Genomic DNA, 22,870 nt, shown 5'->3' on the forward strand with positions numbered 1-22,870 from the left:
GGTAAGTATACATTTTCTGCCCTCACCTTGTAGTTTCTCCTCTGTGTCACTTTCCGACTCGCTGTTTTCATCCGTCACTGAATGGACAAAGGAAAACAGAGTGTGAGCAGACTGCGAAAAACTATCTCAGGAAACTAAAAGCACATGGAACCTGCCCTCCTTGCTTTCATTACAGCCTCCAACACACACCAACACACACTCCTCTCACACACACACGGGTCACTCTCAACTGACCACAGAATGTTTCTCTGCCCATAAAACTAAGTGGATACATGTGATCGTCCCTTTTATGGGGGTAGACCTGTAAAGTCTTTCTGGTCAAACTGAGATTTGTAGTAGAGGTAACCTGAATAAAAGTGTTTGCAGAGTGTTGATGGTGATTCAGGGATCAGTGTATATATTTTATTTTTTATTTATTTTTTATTATTTATTGTACAGGCTACATACACAACACATGGACATTACAATAACAAAAACAGACATTCTTATCTCAGACAACAACAAAAAACAGAAACAATTATAATAAAATACAGTCAGTTGGTCACTTCAACATTTCATAAACAAAAAATAAAAAAATAGGTTGACAATCCAATATCATCAAAACTATTTATTATTCCTTTTTATCCCACTCTTCGCTAGAGCTGATTGTTTCCCATTACATGGTGTGTTGAGCCATCCTTTGATTCTTTGTGGCAATCATCCTTTCCAAAATAAATTGTGTTTTAATCTACTTTTCACACAGCTTAAATTCAGATTTCCCCTTGATTGAGCTTTAAAAATAAGTATTTTTGCCAGAAGAATAATTGTATTCATCAACTGTGTATTGTCCTCATCCAAAAGCCCAAACAAAAGACCAAAGGGAGTAAATGCAAAATCAATATAAAGTGTATTAAGCCAATTTCGAATCTCAGTCCACAGTCTTGCAACGTATGGACAATAAAAAAATTAATGCATCTGGTCTTCCTCTTCCTCCTCACAGAATCTACAAAGTGGTGACGGTTCGATATTAAAAGTGTTGAGTTTAGAAATATTTTAACGGCATCTGAAATTGAACGTGTTGCACATTTAGTAGTTTGGTATGATTTAGGATTTATTTTTGCTTTTTAACTTAAACTAATATGCTAATTAAAACTAATACTAATATACTCTTAATACATGTGTTTGTTGGTGCGGGTTTTTACTAGTATTGCAATGGTGGTGTGTCTTTTATGTTTCGTGATTTGCTTAACTAATGTGTTTTTTTTTTATGTGCATCATCAACCGAAACGGCTTCCTTCCATATCAAAATACCTCAAGTGCAGCAAATCATGGACTCCATGTGCCACAATGCTGAATACAGAATAGTGCCGCATCACATGACAGTTGTGTAAAGCTGATTTAAATTGCCTGTAAATGTTACCGTCTTGATAGAAGCATTGAAGAGCAGGACATTTTTAGTACGTAAAAAAAACCAGACGATGTGAATTAAATGATATTTATGTGGCCGGACTCACCTCTCCCTGAGCTGGACTCTGTCGACTGAGACACCCTCTTCATTCGTTTCTTCCCTCTCCGTGCCTCGAAGATGCCGTTGATTTTCAGCACCATCTGCGGGAGTAGGGGGGAAAAATGTCCATCTTTAACTTCTTAAAGCTAATAAACAAAATTGGCCACGCTCTTCATAAAATCAATTCAATACAGCTTCTGGGAGGCCTTCCTCTGAGCACACTTCTCAAAGGAAATATCCCTCAGAAAATGTTCCCATCCCCAGACGGCAGCATGAGTGGACCAGCTCTGAACTTCCCGGCACCATAAATCACAGCCAGAGCAGAGTGAGCTCAGCAAAATGCCTCTCAGACTCCCGTACCTTTGGGATTTTCCTCCTTCTGCGATTGCACGGGTCTCCGGAGAGGCAAGGGGTGTCGTCAGGGCTGCTGGGGGTGGAGGGGGGGCTGATGCGGGAGGGAGAGGAGAAGCCAGTGTCCCTGCCGGTCTTACGGAGCTCCAGGAGTTTGAAGCTTCGCCGTTCGGAATTTTGTCTGAAGAAGCCAGGTTTGGAGGAGAGCTGGGGAGGGGAAAAGATACATAAGAACATTGTTTTTAGTACAGAAGTATTTTTGAATTAAATCTAAATGTTTTTATATTGATTTATCAACAAATTGGTACCTTAGTTGGCGTGTCGGGGACAGGAGATGAGGAGGCAGGTGAAACACATTTGCTTCCCAAGCAACTTCTCTCCAGCTCTATATCTTCATAGGGATTCTCCTTGGAGGGAGGATCTTCAGAAGAAAGAAAAGACATTAAAAAAAATTAAAATAAGAAATCTATGTTACCTTGGTTACACAACAGCTTCCAACGTCTTTCCAATATGCTGATAAAGCTGTCTTTCCATATCAGTTATATTTGTTTTGCCAGTTCCATCGTACTCCAGATGTGCTGATGGAGAACTTCCAGACTCTGCGTCCCCAGCTCATATTTCACTGTGATAAGAAGCTTGCACAGCTAATGCTAACTTTACCCACCAGTCCTCCCCTGCAGATTAGTAGTGAGGACGTTTCATTTTCCTGTTTCTCCCTTTGTATCTGTCTCTCTTCTCCTGTGCTTTATCAATTCCTCCGCCAGATGTGAGCTGTAGGAGTCGGAGGAGCTCCTTCTCCCTTCACAAAAACAAGGGATCAGTGTACTGTTTTTCACATTGCCGGCTTGTGACACACTTATCTCTTCAGTGTGTTAGTGCTCTCCGTCAGCTGTGCAGATGTGAGATCAGCCATCAATGTGTGTGTCTGAAAACAAGTGGTGGTGACAGTAGCTTTCCTCTCACTCTGAAAACACCGTCAGGCATGTGGATTGTTTTTCAAGCGTGTTGGCGAGAACCTGGTTTGCGTGTTGATGGATGACATGCCAGGGAGGATATCACAACGTTTCATCCCTATCTATATCTAGGAACTCCCAAAGCTGCTGTTTGTGTAGACAGCTCTTTGAGTTGCTTTACCCATGAGACACTGCTGAGAGATCCGTGTCTGAAAGAAGGAAACTATAAAAAAGAATTCAAAATAAGCTGCGGTATCACTCAGATATAATTAAAGTTAAATGGACTGTTGCTAACAAGCGTTTACTCATTACTGGTCTCTTGGATGAAAAACCAAAGACACATTGAAGCCATTGCCAGTAATGTGCCTCACACGCGCCCCGCCCCCCCCCCCCCCCCCAGTAGCCGACCTCTGCTACAACCTCACACAACGCCACTATTGTACCTTATGAAATCTCGCAGGCTCTAGGTGGGGTTGGCATAACGCTGCAGACAATAAGGTAGGAACGTGGGTCACATTTTGCAGTATCATTTTTAATAAAAGTTAAGCAGCGTGGCTCTAAATTAAAACCTGAGCAGAGTAAAGACAGCTTGGCCTCCTCATCACCTCTGTTGCTATGACACACGCTGATATGAGAAATTAAACTACAAGGTCATGCAGTGTATGAAGGGTATGGCAAATAGGACAACATCCAACCTATACACTATGCAACAATGGTTTCAGTTTTACACAATAAAGTTGAACGCTTTGAAACCACATGTCTAAAAGGTGACTTTCGACAGACTGTTTTTGGACGTTTTGCTTAGTTAATGACAAAGAAATGATATATGTTGGTATGTATTGTTTTTACCTATTATGTCCTCGTAGACATTCTCTTCTGATAAAGTGCGTGTTAGGCCCAGCCTGGACTGAGCGTACCAGTCCGCCCTGCAGCCTTCTGTGGACGACTGGAGCAGATCCTCAAATTCATAGGATTTCCTGGAGGACAAAGCATTACAAAGATTTAGAAATTGCACGGCAGATATAAAAGAAAAGAGGAGGAAGGATGGATTTTCGATGGTTTCCGTTGGTGCTTTTCAGAATGTTTAATAGGCCAAACAGGAAAACTGATGTTACCATTTGATAGTTGACACATTTGTCTGACCACATCTGTGTTTCATCACTGCCAAAGATTAAAGCCAAGCAGAATGAAGTGCTCACAAGAATCTGTGGTTTGACTGCATTCCCACATGCACACACACATACAATTAAAGGGGACCTATTCTGCTCATTTCCACATTCATATCTGTATGTAGTGTCTCTCCTGTGACATGTCTCTATGCTTTAATGTTCAAAAAGCTTTATTTTCTCATACTGCAGCACCTCTTTTCACCTTCTGTCGGAAACCAGAGCCCAGTCTGCTTTGATTGGTTAGCTGGCCGGCTCTGTTGTGATTGGCTAACTGCTTAGAGATTGATCGGCCGTTAGCCTATCATCGTGCAATTTGTTGGGGCACTAGCCAATAGAAGCAAGAGTGTTACAAAGTGATATCAATTATAGAAGTAAATAAAGAGGCGTTTCAGGCAGGGGGGGAGTGTGTGGGAGAGAAACTCCCTCTAGGGAACTTTGGGATGTTAGCCTTTGCAGACCATTTACATGCACACAAACCTATATCACACACTACAGGAAAGGAAAACTTGCTTCACACACATTCACTTTTTGAAGCTGCATGTAAAAATGAACAATTTAGCCAAATATGTCCATGATAATAATGTCAACCATTATGCATAGTCCTTGATATATAAGGAAAGTAAATGACCGTGAAGTTAAATAAACCCTTTTCTGACAGAGTGAAACATAAACTGAACATTGCATGCTTGACAAAAGTATGATTTATAGCAGAGCTGTTGGATGGAATCAGATGATGCCAAGTGTAGCTAATGAACTGGCAACGCAGTGCATTCGTTCACATGCACAAAAATGCACAGTGCAGCGGACACTGAGAGACAGACAGCCTGAGCAAACAAAGGGCTTGACACAGCACACTTGAGCCGAGTGAGGCCTCCACATATGGTATGGAATGCAACAGATTCAAGGCAAGCTCCAAACAAGAATTCAGACCGCTGCAGAAAGTGAACAATAGATGTGCTCCAATAACGCAGAGCTCACACATTTTTGTGTTTCCTTGCAGAAATGTGTTCATTGGACTGAATGTTACTAAGAAGACTCTGGTAAATTCCAACATGGTAATTGCTCTTGGCACGAGAAGCGACTCAGATTCTGGATCCGACTTTACACTTTACCAGTACACACATTTTTGTAATTACAAATCCCCGAAAAAGGCCTAATAAAAGCCAAATGCCTTGCGCAACCGTTTTTACCGTCAAGGCATGAATTGTTGAAAAAGCGAAGGCCCTCTTTGACATGACTCACTACTCTGCATGTTGATCTCCTCCTCCAGATGAGTTTTGGAAAGAGTAATGAGTTGATGTGTACATTCCTCAGATCCAACCAATGAGCTCATTCTTTGGGATATTTAGAAATAGGATGATGTCACCGGTGGTTTTGATTTACAGCAGATGTGGGAAATGTTGTTCACCTCAGAGTTTGTTCAGAGAAGGTGGGGGAGGGGTTCAGAGGAGAACCAGACCCTCACTGGTGGAATCTGATTCCAAAAGCAACTTTAAATTGTTGTGAATTTTGGAATAAGACAATAGTAAAAGGATCACTTCCCCTACAAATTTGGCTAACATTACCTACAGGTTCTAAGAAGGTTTTAAAGAAACGTTTTAATCTGATTTTCAAATAACCTTTTTAGGATGTTTATTTTTTCAAATAATGTTCCTATAAGGTTTAAGGTTAACTAAGGCATAACGTTTTAACTGCAACAGTCAGAGGATGTTTTGAGGATGTTATTAAGGCCTGAGATGACGGAAAGTTTTTTTATAAAACGTTCCTTTAATGTTACATGATAACAAATGAAGAACATTCTCCAAGAAAAATTCTAAGGACGTGTTTTGGGCGTTGTTGGGTAACACATTAAAGATGTTCTTTATAAAACGTTCCCTCAATGTTACATGATAACAAATGAAGAACATTCTCCAAGAAACATTCTGAAAATGTTTTCAGGATGTTATTCTTTTTTTATAAAACGTTCCTGTTATGGCAAATATTAACAGGGTCATGGTCAACGTCAGATTTATTTCTAGAGCGCTTTAAAAAACAAACTAGTTGCATTTGTTTGAAAAGGATGTTTTAAAAAAAACATGATGTCACCATATTTTCCTTTTGAAAAAAACAAACTAAGCTGTAAGCTGTAGCCTAAGCAGATATTGCATGTTTGCGGTGGCATGTGTGAGTTCCCAGCTAGAAATGTTTGTTACCATTCGTTGTGAATGTTTTCAGTGGGACGTTTTATTTTGGTTCCCAGAATGTTCTTCTGAAAGGTAGGATAACGTTCTCTAAAAACATTCTTAACATTGTTGGTGATAACTTTCTTAAGATGTATGAGCGCATTGAGACAATGAATAGGACATATAAAAACGAGTTTATGCATGCCAATATTCACTCACATGCACTTATAATCACACTAAGGTATGTAGGCCCACAGTATTCATAATATCATTTGTGTCAAATATCTGAAAATAATCCGAAAATAATCACTTTTTTCTGACTATAAAGGTTGTGTCTCGTATGTAGGTTCTAACTGTTAGATAAGCTATCTGGCCGTGTGTGGTTTGTGAGGGCTGCGTATAAACAGTGTCCGCTGTTTATGCATATTGGATACAAATCGTTATTGCACCCTTTAGATTTGAGACCGACAGACATATAGAAGAACGGACCGACTGTCACTGCCCGTCCCTGAAACCCCTGTTAGTGTTTTTATGTGTTTGTTTCTACTGTGTCTTTCTCTCTCTGCCTGCTGGTCTGCTCGACACGGCTGGGAGCAATCTCCAATCAAACACACCTGCAACCTGCTCATCAGCCACACTATGAAAGCCGGCAGCCTGCACTCATTCCCTGCCAGATTGTTGCGTGCCGCTCTAGCTTTTTACCAGCATATTCTTTGACAACTTTGCCTCACACTCATTTGTATGTCTCTCCCAGGAGGAATCAAAGGCCTTCCACACTCCAAAGACCAAACAGGCCTCTCCACCCTGGAACAACTGTTTCCCACTGCTACCATAACCAACCTCCACTCCCAGCTCCCCTTTTCTAATAAACAAATGTTACTTTCACCAACTGATTCCGAATCTGACTCTGGGTCCCTCCAGTGTTTTTAGAAGCAAACATTTCTAGCTGGGTATGAATAACTAGTTTCTCTAGGTATATCCCCGTATGTCTCCATAGAGAAGTTATTCAATCATTAAAGTGAATGGAGGCTACGTTCAACAATAGAACTATAGGAGAAATTCGTTTTTTCAACAAATCTCTCACAACTCGTTCATCATAGGTTTTATTTATACAGTCGCATGTTTTCTACTTGTAAAAAAACTCATGCAAATACTAAGCCTGAGCAAAAACGCATGTGTTGGCCAAGTAGCGAGCATACAACTGTTTTCATCTTCTTATTCCCTACCTGTTATTACTGTCCCGGGCTTTGTCTGCCCAGGTTCTCCTGCACACTCCAGGTGGGGGGCACGTGGGTAAAGGGGGAGGAGGAATGGAGGGCAAAGGGGGCAAGTTCCTCCTTCCCTTCCCCAAGCCGAGGCCTGAAGTTGGGGTTGTGGGAGGGGTGTGATGCTGGAAGGTCCTCTGAGGTTTAGGTAGAGGGTTTATAGATGGAGCACCTGGCTCACTGTACAAGTTCTCTGGATCCCCCTCCCTCTTCCTCCGCGAGCTGCCAGGACGAACAACCTCCAAAGTCCCAAAAATGGGCTCGCCGACCCTCTTTTCTGATTCCTCCTGCTCCTCCTTTGAAGGAGGGCAGAAGTAATTCCCTGGAAATGCCAGTGAAGGTCTGTGAGGAACATCCTTTGTTGCCTTCTCCAGTTTCTTAACATGAGTTAAAACACTTTTCTTGTCCTTAGGTTGTTCCGTTGGTTTTGAGGCCCGAAATCCCCTCTCTAAGATCACTTCCTTCTCCTTGTTTGATGGGCCGTCTGGAGATTTAGGCCTCAAATCCGCCAGCTTTCCAACATTTTCCTTCCCTGAGTCCTGTCTGTCCCAACTAACAAACCTCTTGCTATCTGTCCTTTGGACTTCTGAAGCTTTAGGTTCCTTTTTCCTCACCGTCTCAACTTCCTTCTCTGCCGTGATCAGAGGACATGTCCCTGTAGAAGACGGGGCAGTCTCCTTTTTGCCCTCCCATTGTGAGATCTTATCTCTGATGCTGGCCGTCTTGGCTGCTGCCGGGCTCTTGTTGTTGTTCAGCTTCCCACACAGCCCGTTCTCCATGTTGGGAGTCCGCGGGTCGGTGGCTCTCCTGTGAGCCAACATGGTGTCAGGAGGGCCGTCAGGAGGGCTGAGTAAGGGGGAGAGGGGACGCTTGGTGGACACAGCGGTCTCCCTCCTGTCTCTGTCCCCCGGCGACCCGCACACCTCTTGGCGCTGGGGCACCGCAGACGACGGAGCCTCCCCGACCTTCAGACCACAGCACTGGAGCCTGGAGAAGAACCACACACAGAAAAGTCAACAGACATACTCGACATACTTGCTAACAAGAGTTGAAGGCAAACCACAAGTTTCATACATGTTCACCAAAAAGCTGCCCAGCCAACATGAACCCACAAGAAAGTATTTCAATGATAGACAGAGGCAACACAAAACAGAAGGAAAGACATGTAGATGTATGGTTCTGTTTTCATGTGTCAAAAAACATTGTGTATTAGAATAAAACGTTATTCTTTTATAACTTGTAAATAAACATACAACTCTCTGATGCGTTGATAGTAAGCATTAATACAAAAAATCAAGATGTCTTTAAAGTAGCAAATTGGGTCCCTCTAAAAATGCTTACTGGCCCTATTGTACAATAAAAAAAATATATATGTAAATTAAATGCAAACAATTCAATACATTATTGCTTGATAGCAGAGTAGTTAGTAGTAACAGGACGACAGAGTAGGATCTGAAAACCTAGCTGAAATACAGATTGCCATACATCAATAATTAAACAATTCAGACGAACCTTAGCTTAATAGTCTAACAGAAATGTTGCTTGACGTCATTATTTATAATTGGTAGGAAAATGTGTGATTTCATCCTCTTAAATCAATATATTGAAGCTTTCTTGAATGGTCAATTTCGCAGTAAGGCCCTGAGGCATATTTCAAATTTTCAAGTTATTCATGTACGCAGAATGAAAGGGGGAAACGTACCAAAATAATCTCAAACAGACAACGTTTGAAAAGAGTCTTCTCTTAGCAACGGGCATTGTTTACCACATCTGCACTTATTCACACTGGATCAACAGGCTGAGAAAGTACATTGAACTGTTGTCAACTCTAATCATTTATAGTGCAATTATTTCCATAGAAATGTAACGTGCTGCCTTCAGTGTACACAGCTAAGAACCGTGCTCCCCATAGCTCTTTAAATTGGCTGCACAACGCAAGCACTTACAATTAAGTCCAAATAGATCTTTGTTTTATGAGGCAAACAAGAATTCTTGTAAAGAGGGCTCAGACGGCTGTTTGGTGCCTCTGTTTTCGCTGTGAGTCACTCCTGGAAGATTACTGGGTCACGGCTGTTTGAACTCTGGGTTTCGGGGTCAAAGTTTACAAGCTACGCACACAGCTATTTCTGGAGAATAGATGAATGTATACACAGACGAGGGAAGAGGCAGAAGTGCAGACGTGCATGTTTGCTTCTCTACTGCTCAAAACTTTCTTTTTTGGCCCCAAGACCATTCATCAAATGATTGAATTTCCAACAAACAGAGGAAACGCGGCCTTGGTGACTTCTGATGACATTGCTGGATGTGAAAACCAACAGTCATACAATCTAGAGGAAATCTCAGGGGGAAATGACTAATTCAAGTTTCCTCAGAGACCCTTAAAACAAGGGGGAAAAAACATGTAACTATGGCCGACAACGAAACCAAGTAATTTTCTTTTAAATTGCTCTGGGTTTTATTGTCTTGACCTCTCTTCCCCTTTATTTTTCGTTTTGAGTACCTCGGTTGAAACAGCAGTTCTTATTAAGCATGAAGCAACAGATGGTAAAAAAAACTAGGTCAAATAAAAAGCAGGCTAAAGGGAAGGGGGCTTGTGTAGCGAAGGAGTTAAAGAAAAATACGAGCAGATGGAGGAGGAAATTAATAATGTTTTTCACCTCGTCTCAAAAAACACTTGATTGTGATTAAGAGACAAAGAGAGATTGAGGGACAGAAAGTATGGGTGGAACATGAAGATGAGTGTTATTGAGGGCGGAAGGAGATACAAGGACACACAATCTTCTCCAACCAGCTGAGCTAACACGGGATCAGAGGATATGAGAAAGGGTTGGAAATGGGGAGGACAATATAACAGAGATAAAGAGTATTTTTAATGTTCCGGCAAATCCATTTTTGAATATTTCCAGGAATAAATGTACAGAACATATGAGCAAGGGTACAGACAAAACTACAGACATTAAAACCTCCCACAATCCCTGTTGTTGTCACAAACCAAAATCCCCTCATTTTAATTAAAATAGAACTACTGAATATTGCAAGGATGACAGATGGGACTATGGAGAGTGGTCAAAGAGGCATGAGACAGTGGCAGCAGGGGGGGGGGGGGGGGGTGGCAGGAACAGTAACTAGATGCCAGATGGCTAATTCTGCCCTGCACTCCTGCCCTGCTATTGTTATGTTGCTGACCCGCATGGAGAGGGGAGTCTCCAGCCTGCCTCAGAGCAGTACAGAGCTTCAGGATGGGAAAAGGGATATGTAGGCCCAAGCAACACTTTTTTTGCTTCCTTCAGCACTCTGAACATCTGCTAGTTTCCAACTAAAAGCAAAAGGTATAATAGATAGATATAATACAGTAAGTATATATGGCTTCATCTTCATGTCTTGCATGTCTGTGGACAACTTGGAATGAGAGACGGCATCAAAATCCTATGGTTTTTTGTATCAGTTTAGTATAAGCATTTATGCTTGTTGATGATAATTTCATCCAACTTTAACAAATGCGTAAACCTTAAGTCATCTGGTCAATATATAAATTGGATAGGACTTATACTTTAACAAATCCGATATAACCTTGCATTCCTACTACAGTATAAACAAATAAAGACCACCACTTTCCTACTCCACTAACTGATTTTATTTCCTTGCATATCGCTGGATAACATTTTGGTATAAATCAGGAGGAACTGTTGCTCTCTCTCAAGTTTAAAAACAAAATAATTGCAATGTTAAGCAACAGCAAGGAGAATCTCACAAAATAAAACAGAAACAATAGAAATACCAGCCAGTGCTGCAAGGATTCTTTCTGTCTAGACCATTGTCTCATTTTTAGAAGAATCAGTAATTATGGCAATGAGAGACTGATGTTTAAAAAAGCTTCACTCTAAGTGGTGGCTATGAAAACCTGATTCAAGGGAACTTTAATCATTTCCAAAAAGAGACATCCCCATAGTATTGGTCATAGCACCGATATGTTGGACTGTGATTATTTCAACTACTGAATCAGAAATGATTGAAATATTTGATTGTCTTTTGAGGCACCTACCCGTTGACTGATTGGTAGATACAGTTGTCAGTGTTTGTGCAGAGCAGCAGGGCCCTCCCTCCGGTCATGGTGCTAGCAGCTGGCATCCTGCACACAGAGAAAGTCACCGACAGTAAGCACAATATATTTATTTGAAGTGTTAAATGCATTGTGTGGATGGTAAAAGTTTCTCTAAACAAATGAGAATGCAAAACAGACCAATATCTCAGTTTGTAGGTTGCAAACACAAACATTTAAAAGTCAAGCTGTTACAGGAGAGTTGGAAATAATGTATTTTGTACCTACAGTATGCAGATGATACTTAAAAACAGGTTGATATTCAGACAAATGAAATCTAAGTGAAAAGAAGAGCTGCTCCCACAGTAGTCCCTTAGGGTTAGAAAACAAATCTAACTATAGTGTGTGAATGTAAACTACCAAAAAGGCTCAAACCTATCATTTCTCTGGCTACAAAAACTCAGACCTCACAGGTTGCACGCCATCCCCCCAAAACTGGCACAAAAAACCCCCACACTTGATAGAATTGGAGGAAACAGATGAAAACAAAACTTTAACAATTGCAAGCGCGCAAACCCCAGCTCCTATGTGGCAATATGGAAAAAGTATGTAATGTACTAAAAACACATTGTAACAAGCCCAATTAGAAAAACATCAGTGGCAACTAGAAGACAAAGAAGGGCACTGAGTTCAACTTTTTAAAGGTTATCACTCAGGCTTTTCGTACTCGTCAGAAGTGATTTTAAGTACTGAGCAGACGTTGCACTTCGGATCCTCTCCGCAAACTCCTTTCATTTTAGGATATCACTTCCTTAAAGTCTTCCAGCACTGCACATCTCCCTCTGTTCTTCATTAGGACAAATGGTGCCAAGGCGACTTTGAGGGGGGAACTTATTATTCGGTCCATTTGTCAGCATATCATAAAACCAGATCCACTTGGAGCCATTGCAAGACTATCCGTAAGTAACCATTGAATGAGAGCCGCTAGCAAAAGGCACGTGACTCGGCCCTAAAGATGGTGGAGGGTTGGCATGGGCCTAGCATCAGTCTGACACAGACGTGGTTAACATTAGAGAGAGGGGGGGTGAGGGTTAACTTCTGTTGGCAGATATTCACATGTGTTCTTAAGTAAATTCAAAGAGACACCGATACATGCTTTGCCACCCGGCTGCATACCCACACACACAAAAAACTCGTATAATAACACACCTATAGATCCCACATCCCGCCAAAAAGTCCTGACTGCAGACCGACTCAGTGATGTGTGTGAATTAGACCAGATGTGCTGGGATACTTTAGGGTATCCGTAGGCCGTTAAACATTTCCTGAGCACGGCTGGGCCCAATCCCCCCCCCCCCCCTTCAATTCTCTCCCAATAAACCTGCATTAGCTAACTTTGACACTTCTCTCCCTTGCCCCCTGACTATGGAGGGAATGTGAGCCTTTTTCAGCCAAATTCCACAAATTGTTGTCCCAACTGGCAGTCAGAAGAAATGCCACAATTTCAGAAGATTACGTAGAAAAATGCAGCCAAATAGCTGAACTCTTCCCTGAGTTAACAACATAATTGGCCCTCTGGGTCCAGTGTTTTGGAACGGCTCTGGGCTTTTCCTTTTTTTTTTTCTCTCTTGCAGAATGAAAGAACAAATGGACACGGCGGAAAAGCTGTGGTCTCGTCTGACAAGATGTCTACTTAAAGTACAATGGTTCATTTTTCAACTTCTTTTTGCTCAACTTACATCCATCAATTGCTTTGTCTTTAGCCCCCACCCCATCAAAAGAAGGGGGAGGGTTTGCGTCAGACGTCCACCGGCCAAATTATTTTCAGCTGTGAGCCGAGCAGAGGTCACATGTTTGAGGGGAAACATCAACCAATTTTTAACCCGTCCTCCCCCTCTTGATTCTTTTCTCTTTACTAAAAGCCAACACAGAAATGAAGAACAGAAATCCTGCATGGGACGGGGACGGGGACGGGGGGGGCTGTAAAGAATGTATAGAGCCTCCTAGTTTTACAGTTACATTTTTCTCTAGGTTGGGAAGGGTTTTGGATATCACGGGGGGAGAGGAAAGATGGACGATTTGAAGAGAGATAGAGCACATCGAAGAGGAGAGGGGGGGGGGGGGGTTGGGTGGACAGGGGTTGTCAAAGCTAAAGAGGAAAGTGGATATTGCAAAGAATAATATAAGTATACTGTTGCACTGTGAAAATAGGGAAGGCTTTTAGGCTGTCCCATTTCATTGTGTGCAGCCCCAAGGCTATTCAGTGTAGATGCTGGTGTTTAAAAGGTTATTTGGTATTTTTACAAAAATCTGACTTACTCGGCTTGAAAACATCCCAAACTTGACTCATACAAGACAAGGATTCCCCAATTGTGCCAGAACCTGACAAGCGGTAGAGTCCTGGCATCTCGTAAAAGCACTAAATTGTACAGCATTGTTAGTTTTACAGCGTTTGGTAACTGAGGAAACTCTTTTTTTGGGGAGCAGCGAAAGCTTTTGTGTCCTACAGCTATTGGCAACTATTGTTAACCCTGACCCTCAGAGCAAGATGGCCACCATAACAAAGCAGAGGCTGAGGGAAGCCATCTGCTGAGGCCAATAAAAACATCACAGGGAAACTGCCCCCCCCCTCAGCCCCAGGCCTGTGAGGTGTGACAGAACGTGGACAGAGGAAGTGGTATTGTTCAGCAGCTGGGTGAAGAAGGTGGCGGTGGAGAGTGTGTTGGAATGGAAATAACTCATATTCAAAGACATTCATACCTTTTCAATTAGACCTGAAATACACCTGTTGAATGTCGTTGGGATTCAACAATGACTCCCTAATGACCATTAAGAAAACACCAATATATTCCTTGAAGGATGACCTCCAGTCCTGGACTTAAATCATAAAAGATTGGTGCTCAGGGAACAGCACACAATCTTAAATGCCTTGAGGCCTTTAGAGATAGCAGCACTCAGGGTCAGAGGCAGGCCATCAGAGCCAAGCATCAGCTACATAACAAACACTGAGGAAGATTTTTATCTGCGGATGGATACAGACCGATTCTTCTTATAAACATGTACTCGTATAAACCACTGAGAGAGGGATGCTGTTGTTTATTTGGGGACTATTGGATGAACCATAGCACTGCAATTATTACAATTTCATTTATCAAGGGTCAACACCTGTTCTAGAAATGTACAGCAAAGTGGAAAGTGGAGAAAGGGAACCATTGAAGGGTTTATATGTGAGCAAGTGTGATACTGACTGGAGACAACTGTGGTATTTGTATCGCATGTGATGTGTGGCAAACTGTCACTGTGCAACTTTTGACCTGAGGTTAACACTGGGAGGACTGTACAGTAGCTGTATCAAATGGGCTGATCTTCATACAGTGGTTATTATGAAACCTATCAGCATTACATTTTCTGACCTTTGTTGATAGGCTTCTGTAACAAATGGCCTTTTGCTAAGAGCTGTGTGCAGTGAGTGTGAAATTTTTCAGAATCTGATCAACCTTTTGTAGATATAGGAATAGCTTCTCCATCAGGTTTAACAGCACGGCTGGCTCAGCATTTATTCGTGCTAAAGTGTAACTTTACATTACTAATAGGCTAACGTTATTATCAGCCTCAGAGGCTTCCGGTCATTGAGCAAAGGATGAGGAGACAGAATATCAACAACACATTAGAACAAAGGGATGAAAAAACAATCAGCCCAATTGAATGGCAATGCTAGTAAAAGAGGAGCCTATGTTGTGCCTCCTGTAGCACCTTGGGATTGCTGTGAGCAATGAAAGGTGCTTTATAAATCGAATTTATTATTATTATTATTATTATTATTATTATTATTAGGAGCCATGCATCTGGTACGACAAAAGAAACAACATTTCCTGGTAAGTTATGTTAAGCAAAAGAAACAGATCTGAGATACCAAGTTCAAATATTCACAAATAATCATCATTTGATTCTGAAAAGCCATTTAAGCAGATGATAATGATAACTGTCAATGATACACATACTGTATAGGGACCCTATGTTTTTTCCGATTGGCTCACAGACTAATTATCCCCCAGATGTCAGATCTGCATTTGGTCACCTCTCGACAGAACAGGCAACTACATTGACTCCGAACTCCACACATCTGGCACCCTGTGTGAGCTACATACTAAAGACTGACCTTGATCTAGTCATAGAGTTGTAAATGAATCCCTGACTCACAAAGACTTGGCACATTTGTGTACAGTATGTTGGCCAGCACACAGATGACTCAGCAGCATGCAGACCCCCTAATAGATTACACTTGGCTTATCTGTTTTACAGTGAACTCACAAGATGTTGAATAAAAATAAATCAGCCTGGAGTCATTCAATGGCAATGTGATGACACACACATTTACACACACACACACACCACATTTTCCACAAGTGAGTTGTTCTTCAAGATGGGGCAGTTATGAGTTGGTCAACATCATTTAGACAGGGATATTGTCTAAATTGATTTTAGACAATACCCCTGCCTTTTTGGTTGATTTCTTTGTTGTTCAGCTCTTTGTATCTTTAGGTGTTGACTGTTGATGATAATCACACCAACTATTGCTGTAGAGTTGTAGCTTTATCACACAGTATGGAGATGGTGCTGTCAGAGTTTCCTAGCTTTATCATCCTCTGGGTTGTTGTCAGCGGGCTGTTTGCTGGCTGTTTGCTGGCTGTTTGCTGGCTGGCTGCTTGCCGGCTGGCTGTTTGCAGGCTGTTTGCTGACTGTTTGCTGGCTGTTTGCTGGCTGTTTGCTGACTGTTTGCAGGCTGTTTGCTGGCTGGCTGTTTGCTGACTGTTTGCAGGCTGTTTACTGGGTGTTTGCTGGCTGTTTGCTGACTGTTTGCCGGCTGTTTGCTGACTGTTTGCTGGCTGGCTGTTTGCTGGATGTTTGCTGACTGGCTGTTTGCTGGCTGTTTGCAGGATGTTTGCTGGGTGTTTGCTGGCTGTTTGCTGGCTGTTTGCTGACTGTTTGCTGGCTGGCTGTTTGCTGGCTGTTTGCTGGCTGGCTGTTTGCAGGCTGTTTGCTGACTGTTTGCTGGCTGGCTGTTTGCAGGCTGTTTGCTGGCTGTTTGCTGGCTGGCGGCTTGCTGTTTGCTGGCTGTTTGCTGGCTGTTTGCTGGCTGTTTGCTGGGTGTTTGCTGGGTGTTTGCTGGCTTTTTGCTGGCTGTTTGCTGACTGTTTGCAGGCTGTTTGCTGACGGTTTGCCGGCTGTTTGCTGACTGGCTGTTTGCTGACTGGCTGTTTGCTGGCTGTTTGCTGACTGTTTGCTGGCTGTTTGCTGGCTGTTTGCTGTCTGGCTGCTTGCTGTTTGCTGGCTGTTTGCTGGCTGTTTGCTGGCTGTTTGCAGGCTGTTTGCTGGCTGTTTGCTGGCTGTTTGCTGGCTGTTTGCAGGCTGTTTGCTGACTGTTTGCTGACTGTTTGCTGACTGTTTGCTGTCTGGCTGCTTGCTGTTTGCTGTCTGTTTGCTGTCTGTTTGCTTGCTGTTTGCTGGCTGGCTGCTGCTACAGCACTCTGGAGGCCAGCCTCTCCCCAACAGCTGCTTCTCATTAAGATTTCATCCTCCCTCTATCACTGTGTCCCTCCATCCCTCTGTCCAGCCAAAAAGCTAACTCCATGACATCACCATCCCTCGCTTGTTCTTCCCCAAACTGCTCTCTTTTTTCTCTCCGTCATTTCGAAATACCTAAAAAGGGCAAAGTTGCTCGCGGCCCACACTGCATTTCACAGTTATCAGCACATGGAGTCACACAGAAGGCAACCAAAGAGAGGCAGCCCCCTTACCGCTTCTCATCCTTTTACAGAAAGTAGAGAACACGATAGCTCAAAATGGGAATAATACACTGCGAAGGGAAGATTATTTATTTTGTTCTTTTTCTTTCCGCACCCACGCTGAGTCGAGGACCCTATCCCCTGGAAGATGTGGCTCACATGTGCCAAAGCCCTGCCTGCAATTAATTTAACGCACTACTGCACATTTAGCCTGCTCTTTCTGGAATGGCAAAGTTGGCTGCTTTTTTCCTCCCCACCGTCTTTCACTCTTTATTTCTCCCTTTCATTCTCTCTCTTTCATTCCCATTCTGTCATGGCGTTGAAGGAACAAGTCAGATGGAGGAGGGAGTGATGGTGGGGCACTGTTTTTAATCCTTTCAACCTTTCGTTCCCTTTCATACTTTTATATGCACCGTGTCTTACCTTCTGCAGACCTGGAGCAGAAGCTATTTATGTAAAACCAATTATTTTTTAGCACTTCCGGGTTGACAGATCTGACAAAGTGTTTGGTTTGAGTGATATGGGGATTTCACAATGACCGACATTCTGACTGGCCCTTGAAAAAGTAGAATAGGAAGGGTTGATGGTAAAGGAAAGGATGTATGGTGAGGAAGAGTTAAGGAGAGGGACGGGCAAATAAACAAAGGACTTTTATCTGGGCTCGGCAGTCTCTCCCTCTCTCTTTTTTCTCTCTGTTTCTGTCTCTGAGTCCTGTTCAGGGCCCCTGTTGCTTTCCCAAGCTGATTTCATAGCAAGGTCTTGGATATGAGCCAAACAGGCCAAATCCATGACTACGTGTGTGTATCTGTGTGTGTGTATGTGATTGACAGCCAGAAACAGCTTTACAATCCTAGAAGCCGGACTCATTGAATTTATCAATTTCCTTGCATGCCATGTTAACCTTTCTCTCATCTCCTTCTTTGTATCTCCCTACTTTCACAGACATTAATTCTCCACCCTTATCTTCCCGTTCTGTATCCGACCACAGACCACAGGGATCTGCGCTGTGTGAAGTACACCGGTACAGATGCGTATCAGCTGGCCTTCAGGGGCAAACGCACACATATACAGAACATGCACCAGCTATCCTGCTTCCCAGTGTCCTGTCCAAATGTAATGATAGTCCTCCTGCCCTGCTGAGCTGTGTCGTCTTGCCCCTCCACGTCTCCCCCCCCCCCCCTGATCCCTCCATTGTTAGCAGAGGATGGATGTGAGACAGCATAGAAACTGGGTTAGCAACAGAACCAGACAGGAACTGACGGGGGATACCGCAAACAATTCACTTCTCCCTGCATGTATTTTTTCTTATCAATCTATGCTTAATATAACACATTGTTGTAATTCTAAAGTCACGCATATGGCACTTCTTGTTATTGTGGTTGTTGCTTATAACTGAGACTCTGATGGCCTGGGTGTCTACATTGTATCCCGCTGAGAGCTGGAAGAATGGGTAACAATATTATCTCAGAAAATGTATAAACAAACCTTAATTATAACAAGGGCCACAGAGGAAGCCACTATGGATGTAATTATGGTGCACAGACACAACCAAGAGACAGTATGCTACAGCATTTAGGAGGCTTCTTATCCATGAAATGAATAGTTATTTTCTTGTTTGTTTGTTTGTGTTTGTGCACACAAACTGACAGGAAGTGTGATGAGACTTGCAGGAAGTTGGATTAAGACTGACTGGCTGTTCCTCCTGAAATTAAGTGATCAAACTTTTTGCAAGGCAAGTTTTCTTGCTTAAGAACTCGCCCCGTATAGTACGAGCTTGAGTATGAGGTTGAGGTTGACGAATGAGACAGCCTATTACCACAAGGTCAGAAAAGCAGGAAAAGGAAGGAAAGCGCCATACAAACTCAGCAAAATCCTCCAAAAAAAGTCTTTCTCACTCGCTCCACCTGTCAGAGTTTACAAATGACCACCCCGTAACTGTTTAACCACAGGCTTTTAAAGAGAGGTCTCCCTTTTCCTTTGGAGTTTGTGGCTTCCATTCCACATTCCACTGACTGCAAATGGTGTGACTTGCAAGCTAATGATGCCCTAGAGTCTTCAAAGTGATAAGCCCTTCTAGAAATACAAGTTTGGACGGGGAGCCTTTGACACCGTTGGCCTGATAAGAGGTGGAAATGAAGTGGATAATTGAAAAAGATATGAGCTTTTTTCAAAGCACAGAGGAGTTTTTTTTAAAGCTGGACTGACCTAGTGGAAAATTGGAAATGAATTCTTCCATCTCAACAATTGCTCTTACCGCTCGCCAACAAATACAAAGAGGCCTTAACTAGCTCAATGGAGAGAAGAGAAGCCTATGTACCAGAGAAAAGGACACAATCATCACAATGAGAAGAGAGACAGAAGTGGAGGAGGAGGATGGATCTGTCTTGGAGGCAGAGCAAACAAATCTCTCTCTCTCTCTCTCTATCCCCCCATCTGGGTGAGGGTGTCGTGTTACGTCTCTTTGCAGAGTCGGAGCATCTGTCCGGAGACTCCCACAGACACGTCAGCTCCTCCTCCCCACAGACAGAGAGCTCCCATCAGCAGAGACCCTGACTCATCCCCAGTCTGCTCCCAATTACCCCGCTGGCTCCACAGACCAGTGTCCGTGCCAACACATCCCACTGCCGGCTTTTAACCAGCTCTCACTTCGGTCTACACCACCACATCCAATATTGCTTCTGTGAAATGCAAACATTTGGTATTTGCAGCTGAAACACTACACTAGCTTTAGCAACATCTAGGGGCTAAGTGATACTAAATGGCTTATTTGAAAATGTGTTGCTACTTAGTGCGCTGTCATATTATATTCCTTATATCGATGATGTATTAAACCGTGTAAGCACAGGCTAAAGGGATGGAGGACGTCAATCAGTAAGTAGCTCAAACAAACTAACACTTTTGATCCCAAATCCCCCCAAAACAACTATTGGACGGATAGTTATGAACATTTCTACGGATATTTGTTCTCTATTCAATGCTTTAGTGACTGGTTGGTCCAATGGTGAAAAAACCTTATTGCCTTTCTAGTCGTCCGGTCAAGCATTATTTACACGACATGTCAATATTCACATGATTTATTCTAACAACTTTGATGATCCCCGACTATTCCTATAGTGCCATCATGAAGTTGTAATCTTTGGTTTTGAGTGTAATGTCTGGAAACTATTAGATGAATAGCTCTTCATTTCCAAATAATAATTATAAGCATGCTTACACACTAAATGACAATGTTGAAGATATTTACCGGTCAAAATTGAGTAGAAGAATTAAGCCTGATTCAAGAAAGACTGCTATCCCTTTCATTTATTCTGTATTCTGCTCCCTTCCTTCCAAAGACAAATTAGCGCACACCACTGGCTCATCTGGCAGCACGAAACAAGACCTTGGTGTAAATGCACCTGCGGTTGGAGCACTGTGCCGCAAGCATAAATCAACACTGACAGAGTAAGTAAGGCCATTGACGGTAAAACTTGCCAAACAAAAGAAGCCATGGAGCTCTTCCTGGCATTGAGCCTCGCTGCTTGGCAGACTGTGATTAATTTCAATGTATGAGGTAATTCATAAACAGCCCCAGGTAATATGCCAGAACACAAACACACACACACACACACACACACACACACACACACACACACACACACACACACACACACACACACACACACACACACACACAGTCGTCTGCAGCCAAAGCTGTATTTTGTTTCATTGTGCCGTTTAACACAGGAGACAGACATGGCATGTTGTACACCTCAGACAATACCTGTCTCTGCTGCTAACAACTCCCAAAGGGCCTGGGTTTTACACTGGAGGAAGTGTCATTTAATACAACATCATTCACAGGGGAAAAAAAGGCTCCCAACAGCGAGCAGTATTTACAGCATCTGATATTACATTGTGCTGAAAGACAATGTGGGATTTTTGAGCCTAATGGTTAAACCTTTTCTCTGTAAAACAGGCTCAGCCACAGTTTATGTGCAGCATTGAGTGGACCTACAGATCCTTTCAACAATAACCTGCCTTCTTCAGCACACTAACATTATTCTCTGGGCCCCGGATCAGATTTCTCCTCCAAGCCACAGTCTCTGAGCTGAGCTCCAAGCCCAAATCCTCTCCTCTCTTTCTGCTTCCTGTTTCCCCCCCTTCACTTTTAAGGGTTCCGCATGAAAATTCCCAGCAGAGCTCCCCCGTCCCATCCCTGCTCCCCTGCATGCCTGCACAGAAACACATTTTTATAATTCACCCGCCAATCCCCGGGGGAGCCAAGCAAGGCGAGAGCTTGGGAAAGTGCTCTTCCGGAGTGTAAACTCCAGAGTCAGAGTCGACGTCTTTGACCTCCACACACCCTGTGACCGACAACTGAGGCTGAGCCAAGAGCGCCAGTGGACAAAAAAAGTGAGTGAAATGGAGAGGGGTGTTTAGCACCGCTACAGCAAGCCAAACTAAACTGATCCAAAGGTGTGCGTTTCCAATCTCCTCAGGACAAGTTGTACTCTACACATGGCAAATATACTCTGTAGTTTAAATGTATTTAGTACGAAAGGACTAAATCAGAGCAACTTCAACATGCTTGTTGGTTTGTTATTTTGGCATTCTTTAGTCCCACAGAGGGGAAATTTGCAGCGTTACAGCAGGAAAGAGCCACAGACAGCTAAGTGTTGCATATCTTAAATGCGTTAAAAAAAAGTACTAAGTTAGAATATAATAAAAAAACAACACAACAATATGCTAAAAAGTAAAGAGTTATAATATAATAAACAATATCCAAAAAAAAAAGATAAAAACTAAAAAGGTTACATAATTTTCAAAAATACAGATCAAAAACAAATCAAATCTACAAATCAAATCCTTTAGCCGTTCTTAGGATTTAGCAGCCCGGTATATATTACAGTTATTAAAGATGGCATATGTATATAAAGTATATATTGCACATAAATCACATATTGCACATAGTTTGATGGTATTTAACAGCAGCAAGTTACACAATCTACAAAATACAAGATAGATACCTAAGATAATTGTATCTCCATATCATGAATGTTGCAGTTGTTGTACTTTCACTAGGTGTTTATCTCATTAACAGTGTACATTTAATAAAATGGCATTAGGAACGTGTACTAAGTTACCAGAGTACTGTATTTTACTTAGTCGGATCAGCCTAAACAAATATTTCAGAAAATGCAAAAAGTGAAGAAAATATAACAAAAGGCGCGTTCACACCAAGTACTTTTCCCACAAAGGTTCCTGAGAACTCTTTAGTTCTCATAAACTAAGTACAGATCGCGTTCACACCGGACATTAGTTCCTGGGGGTGGATTAGGCAAATGAAGCCGCTGACGTCAATTCTTCTTCTTCTGCTGCTTTGGGTTTACTGGCAGGCCGCAAACAACTTCACGGCTGGGACTCCCAGCAGCTTCTACTGAAGCCTTCCGAGTAAACGGCCAGAAGGCCGACACCTCCTCATCTCCACCGTTCCCATGTTTTATTTTGTGTTGCCATAAGTTAGTCTCTCTGCGTTTCTGCGCTGGGCTAATGCTAATGCTAATGATGCAATGCGAGGATAATAAAATGGCGGCTTCACAAAAGTTTTTAGGAGTTTGACGGGGCGTGGTTTGCATTCCGCCCAGCCAATCAGACACAGGAACCTTTTTCTCCCACG

The 22,870-nt window shown here is 42.6% G+C and overlaps 1 protein-coding gene across 4 annotated transcripts in view; it reads right to left on the bottom strand.

Annotated features, from left to right (window-relative positions):
• The window catches only part of LOC307039535 (DENN domain-containing protein 2A), a 40,586-nt gene that overhangs the window by 9,263 nt on the left and 8,453 nt on the right, over positions 1-22,870 (bottom strand). For all 4 annotated transcript variants that reach the window (XM_079681668.1, XM_079681669.1, XM_079681666.1 and 1 more), the window contains 7 exons: positions 11,429-11,515; positions 7,348-8,373; positions 3,640-3,767; positions 2,146-2,258; positions 1,847-2,044; positions 1,494-1,587; positions 27-77 (listed from right to left, as the gene is read on the bottom strand). In XM_079681668.1, coding sequence (XP_079537794.1) covers positions 27-77; positions 1,494-1,587; positions 1,847-2,044; positions 2,146-2,258; positions 3,640-3,767; positions 7,348-8,373; positions 11,429-11,514 — 1,696 coding nt within the window. In that variant the 5' untranslated portion in view covers position 11,515. The remainder of the gene's footprint in view (positions 1-26; positions 78-1,493; positions 1,588-1,846; positions 2,045-2,145; positions 2,259-3,639; positions 3,768-7,347; positions 8,374-11,428; positions 11,516-22,870) is intronic.

Source organism: Notothenia rossii (assembly GCF_949606895.1).
Source record: "Notothenia rossii genome assembly, chromosome: 5".
Classification (NCBI taxonomy): Eukaryota; Metazoa; Chordata; class Actinopteri; order Perciformes; family Nototheniidae; genus Notothenia; species Notothenia rossii.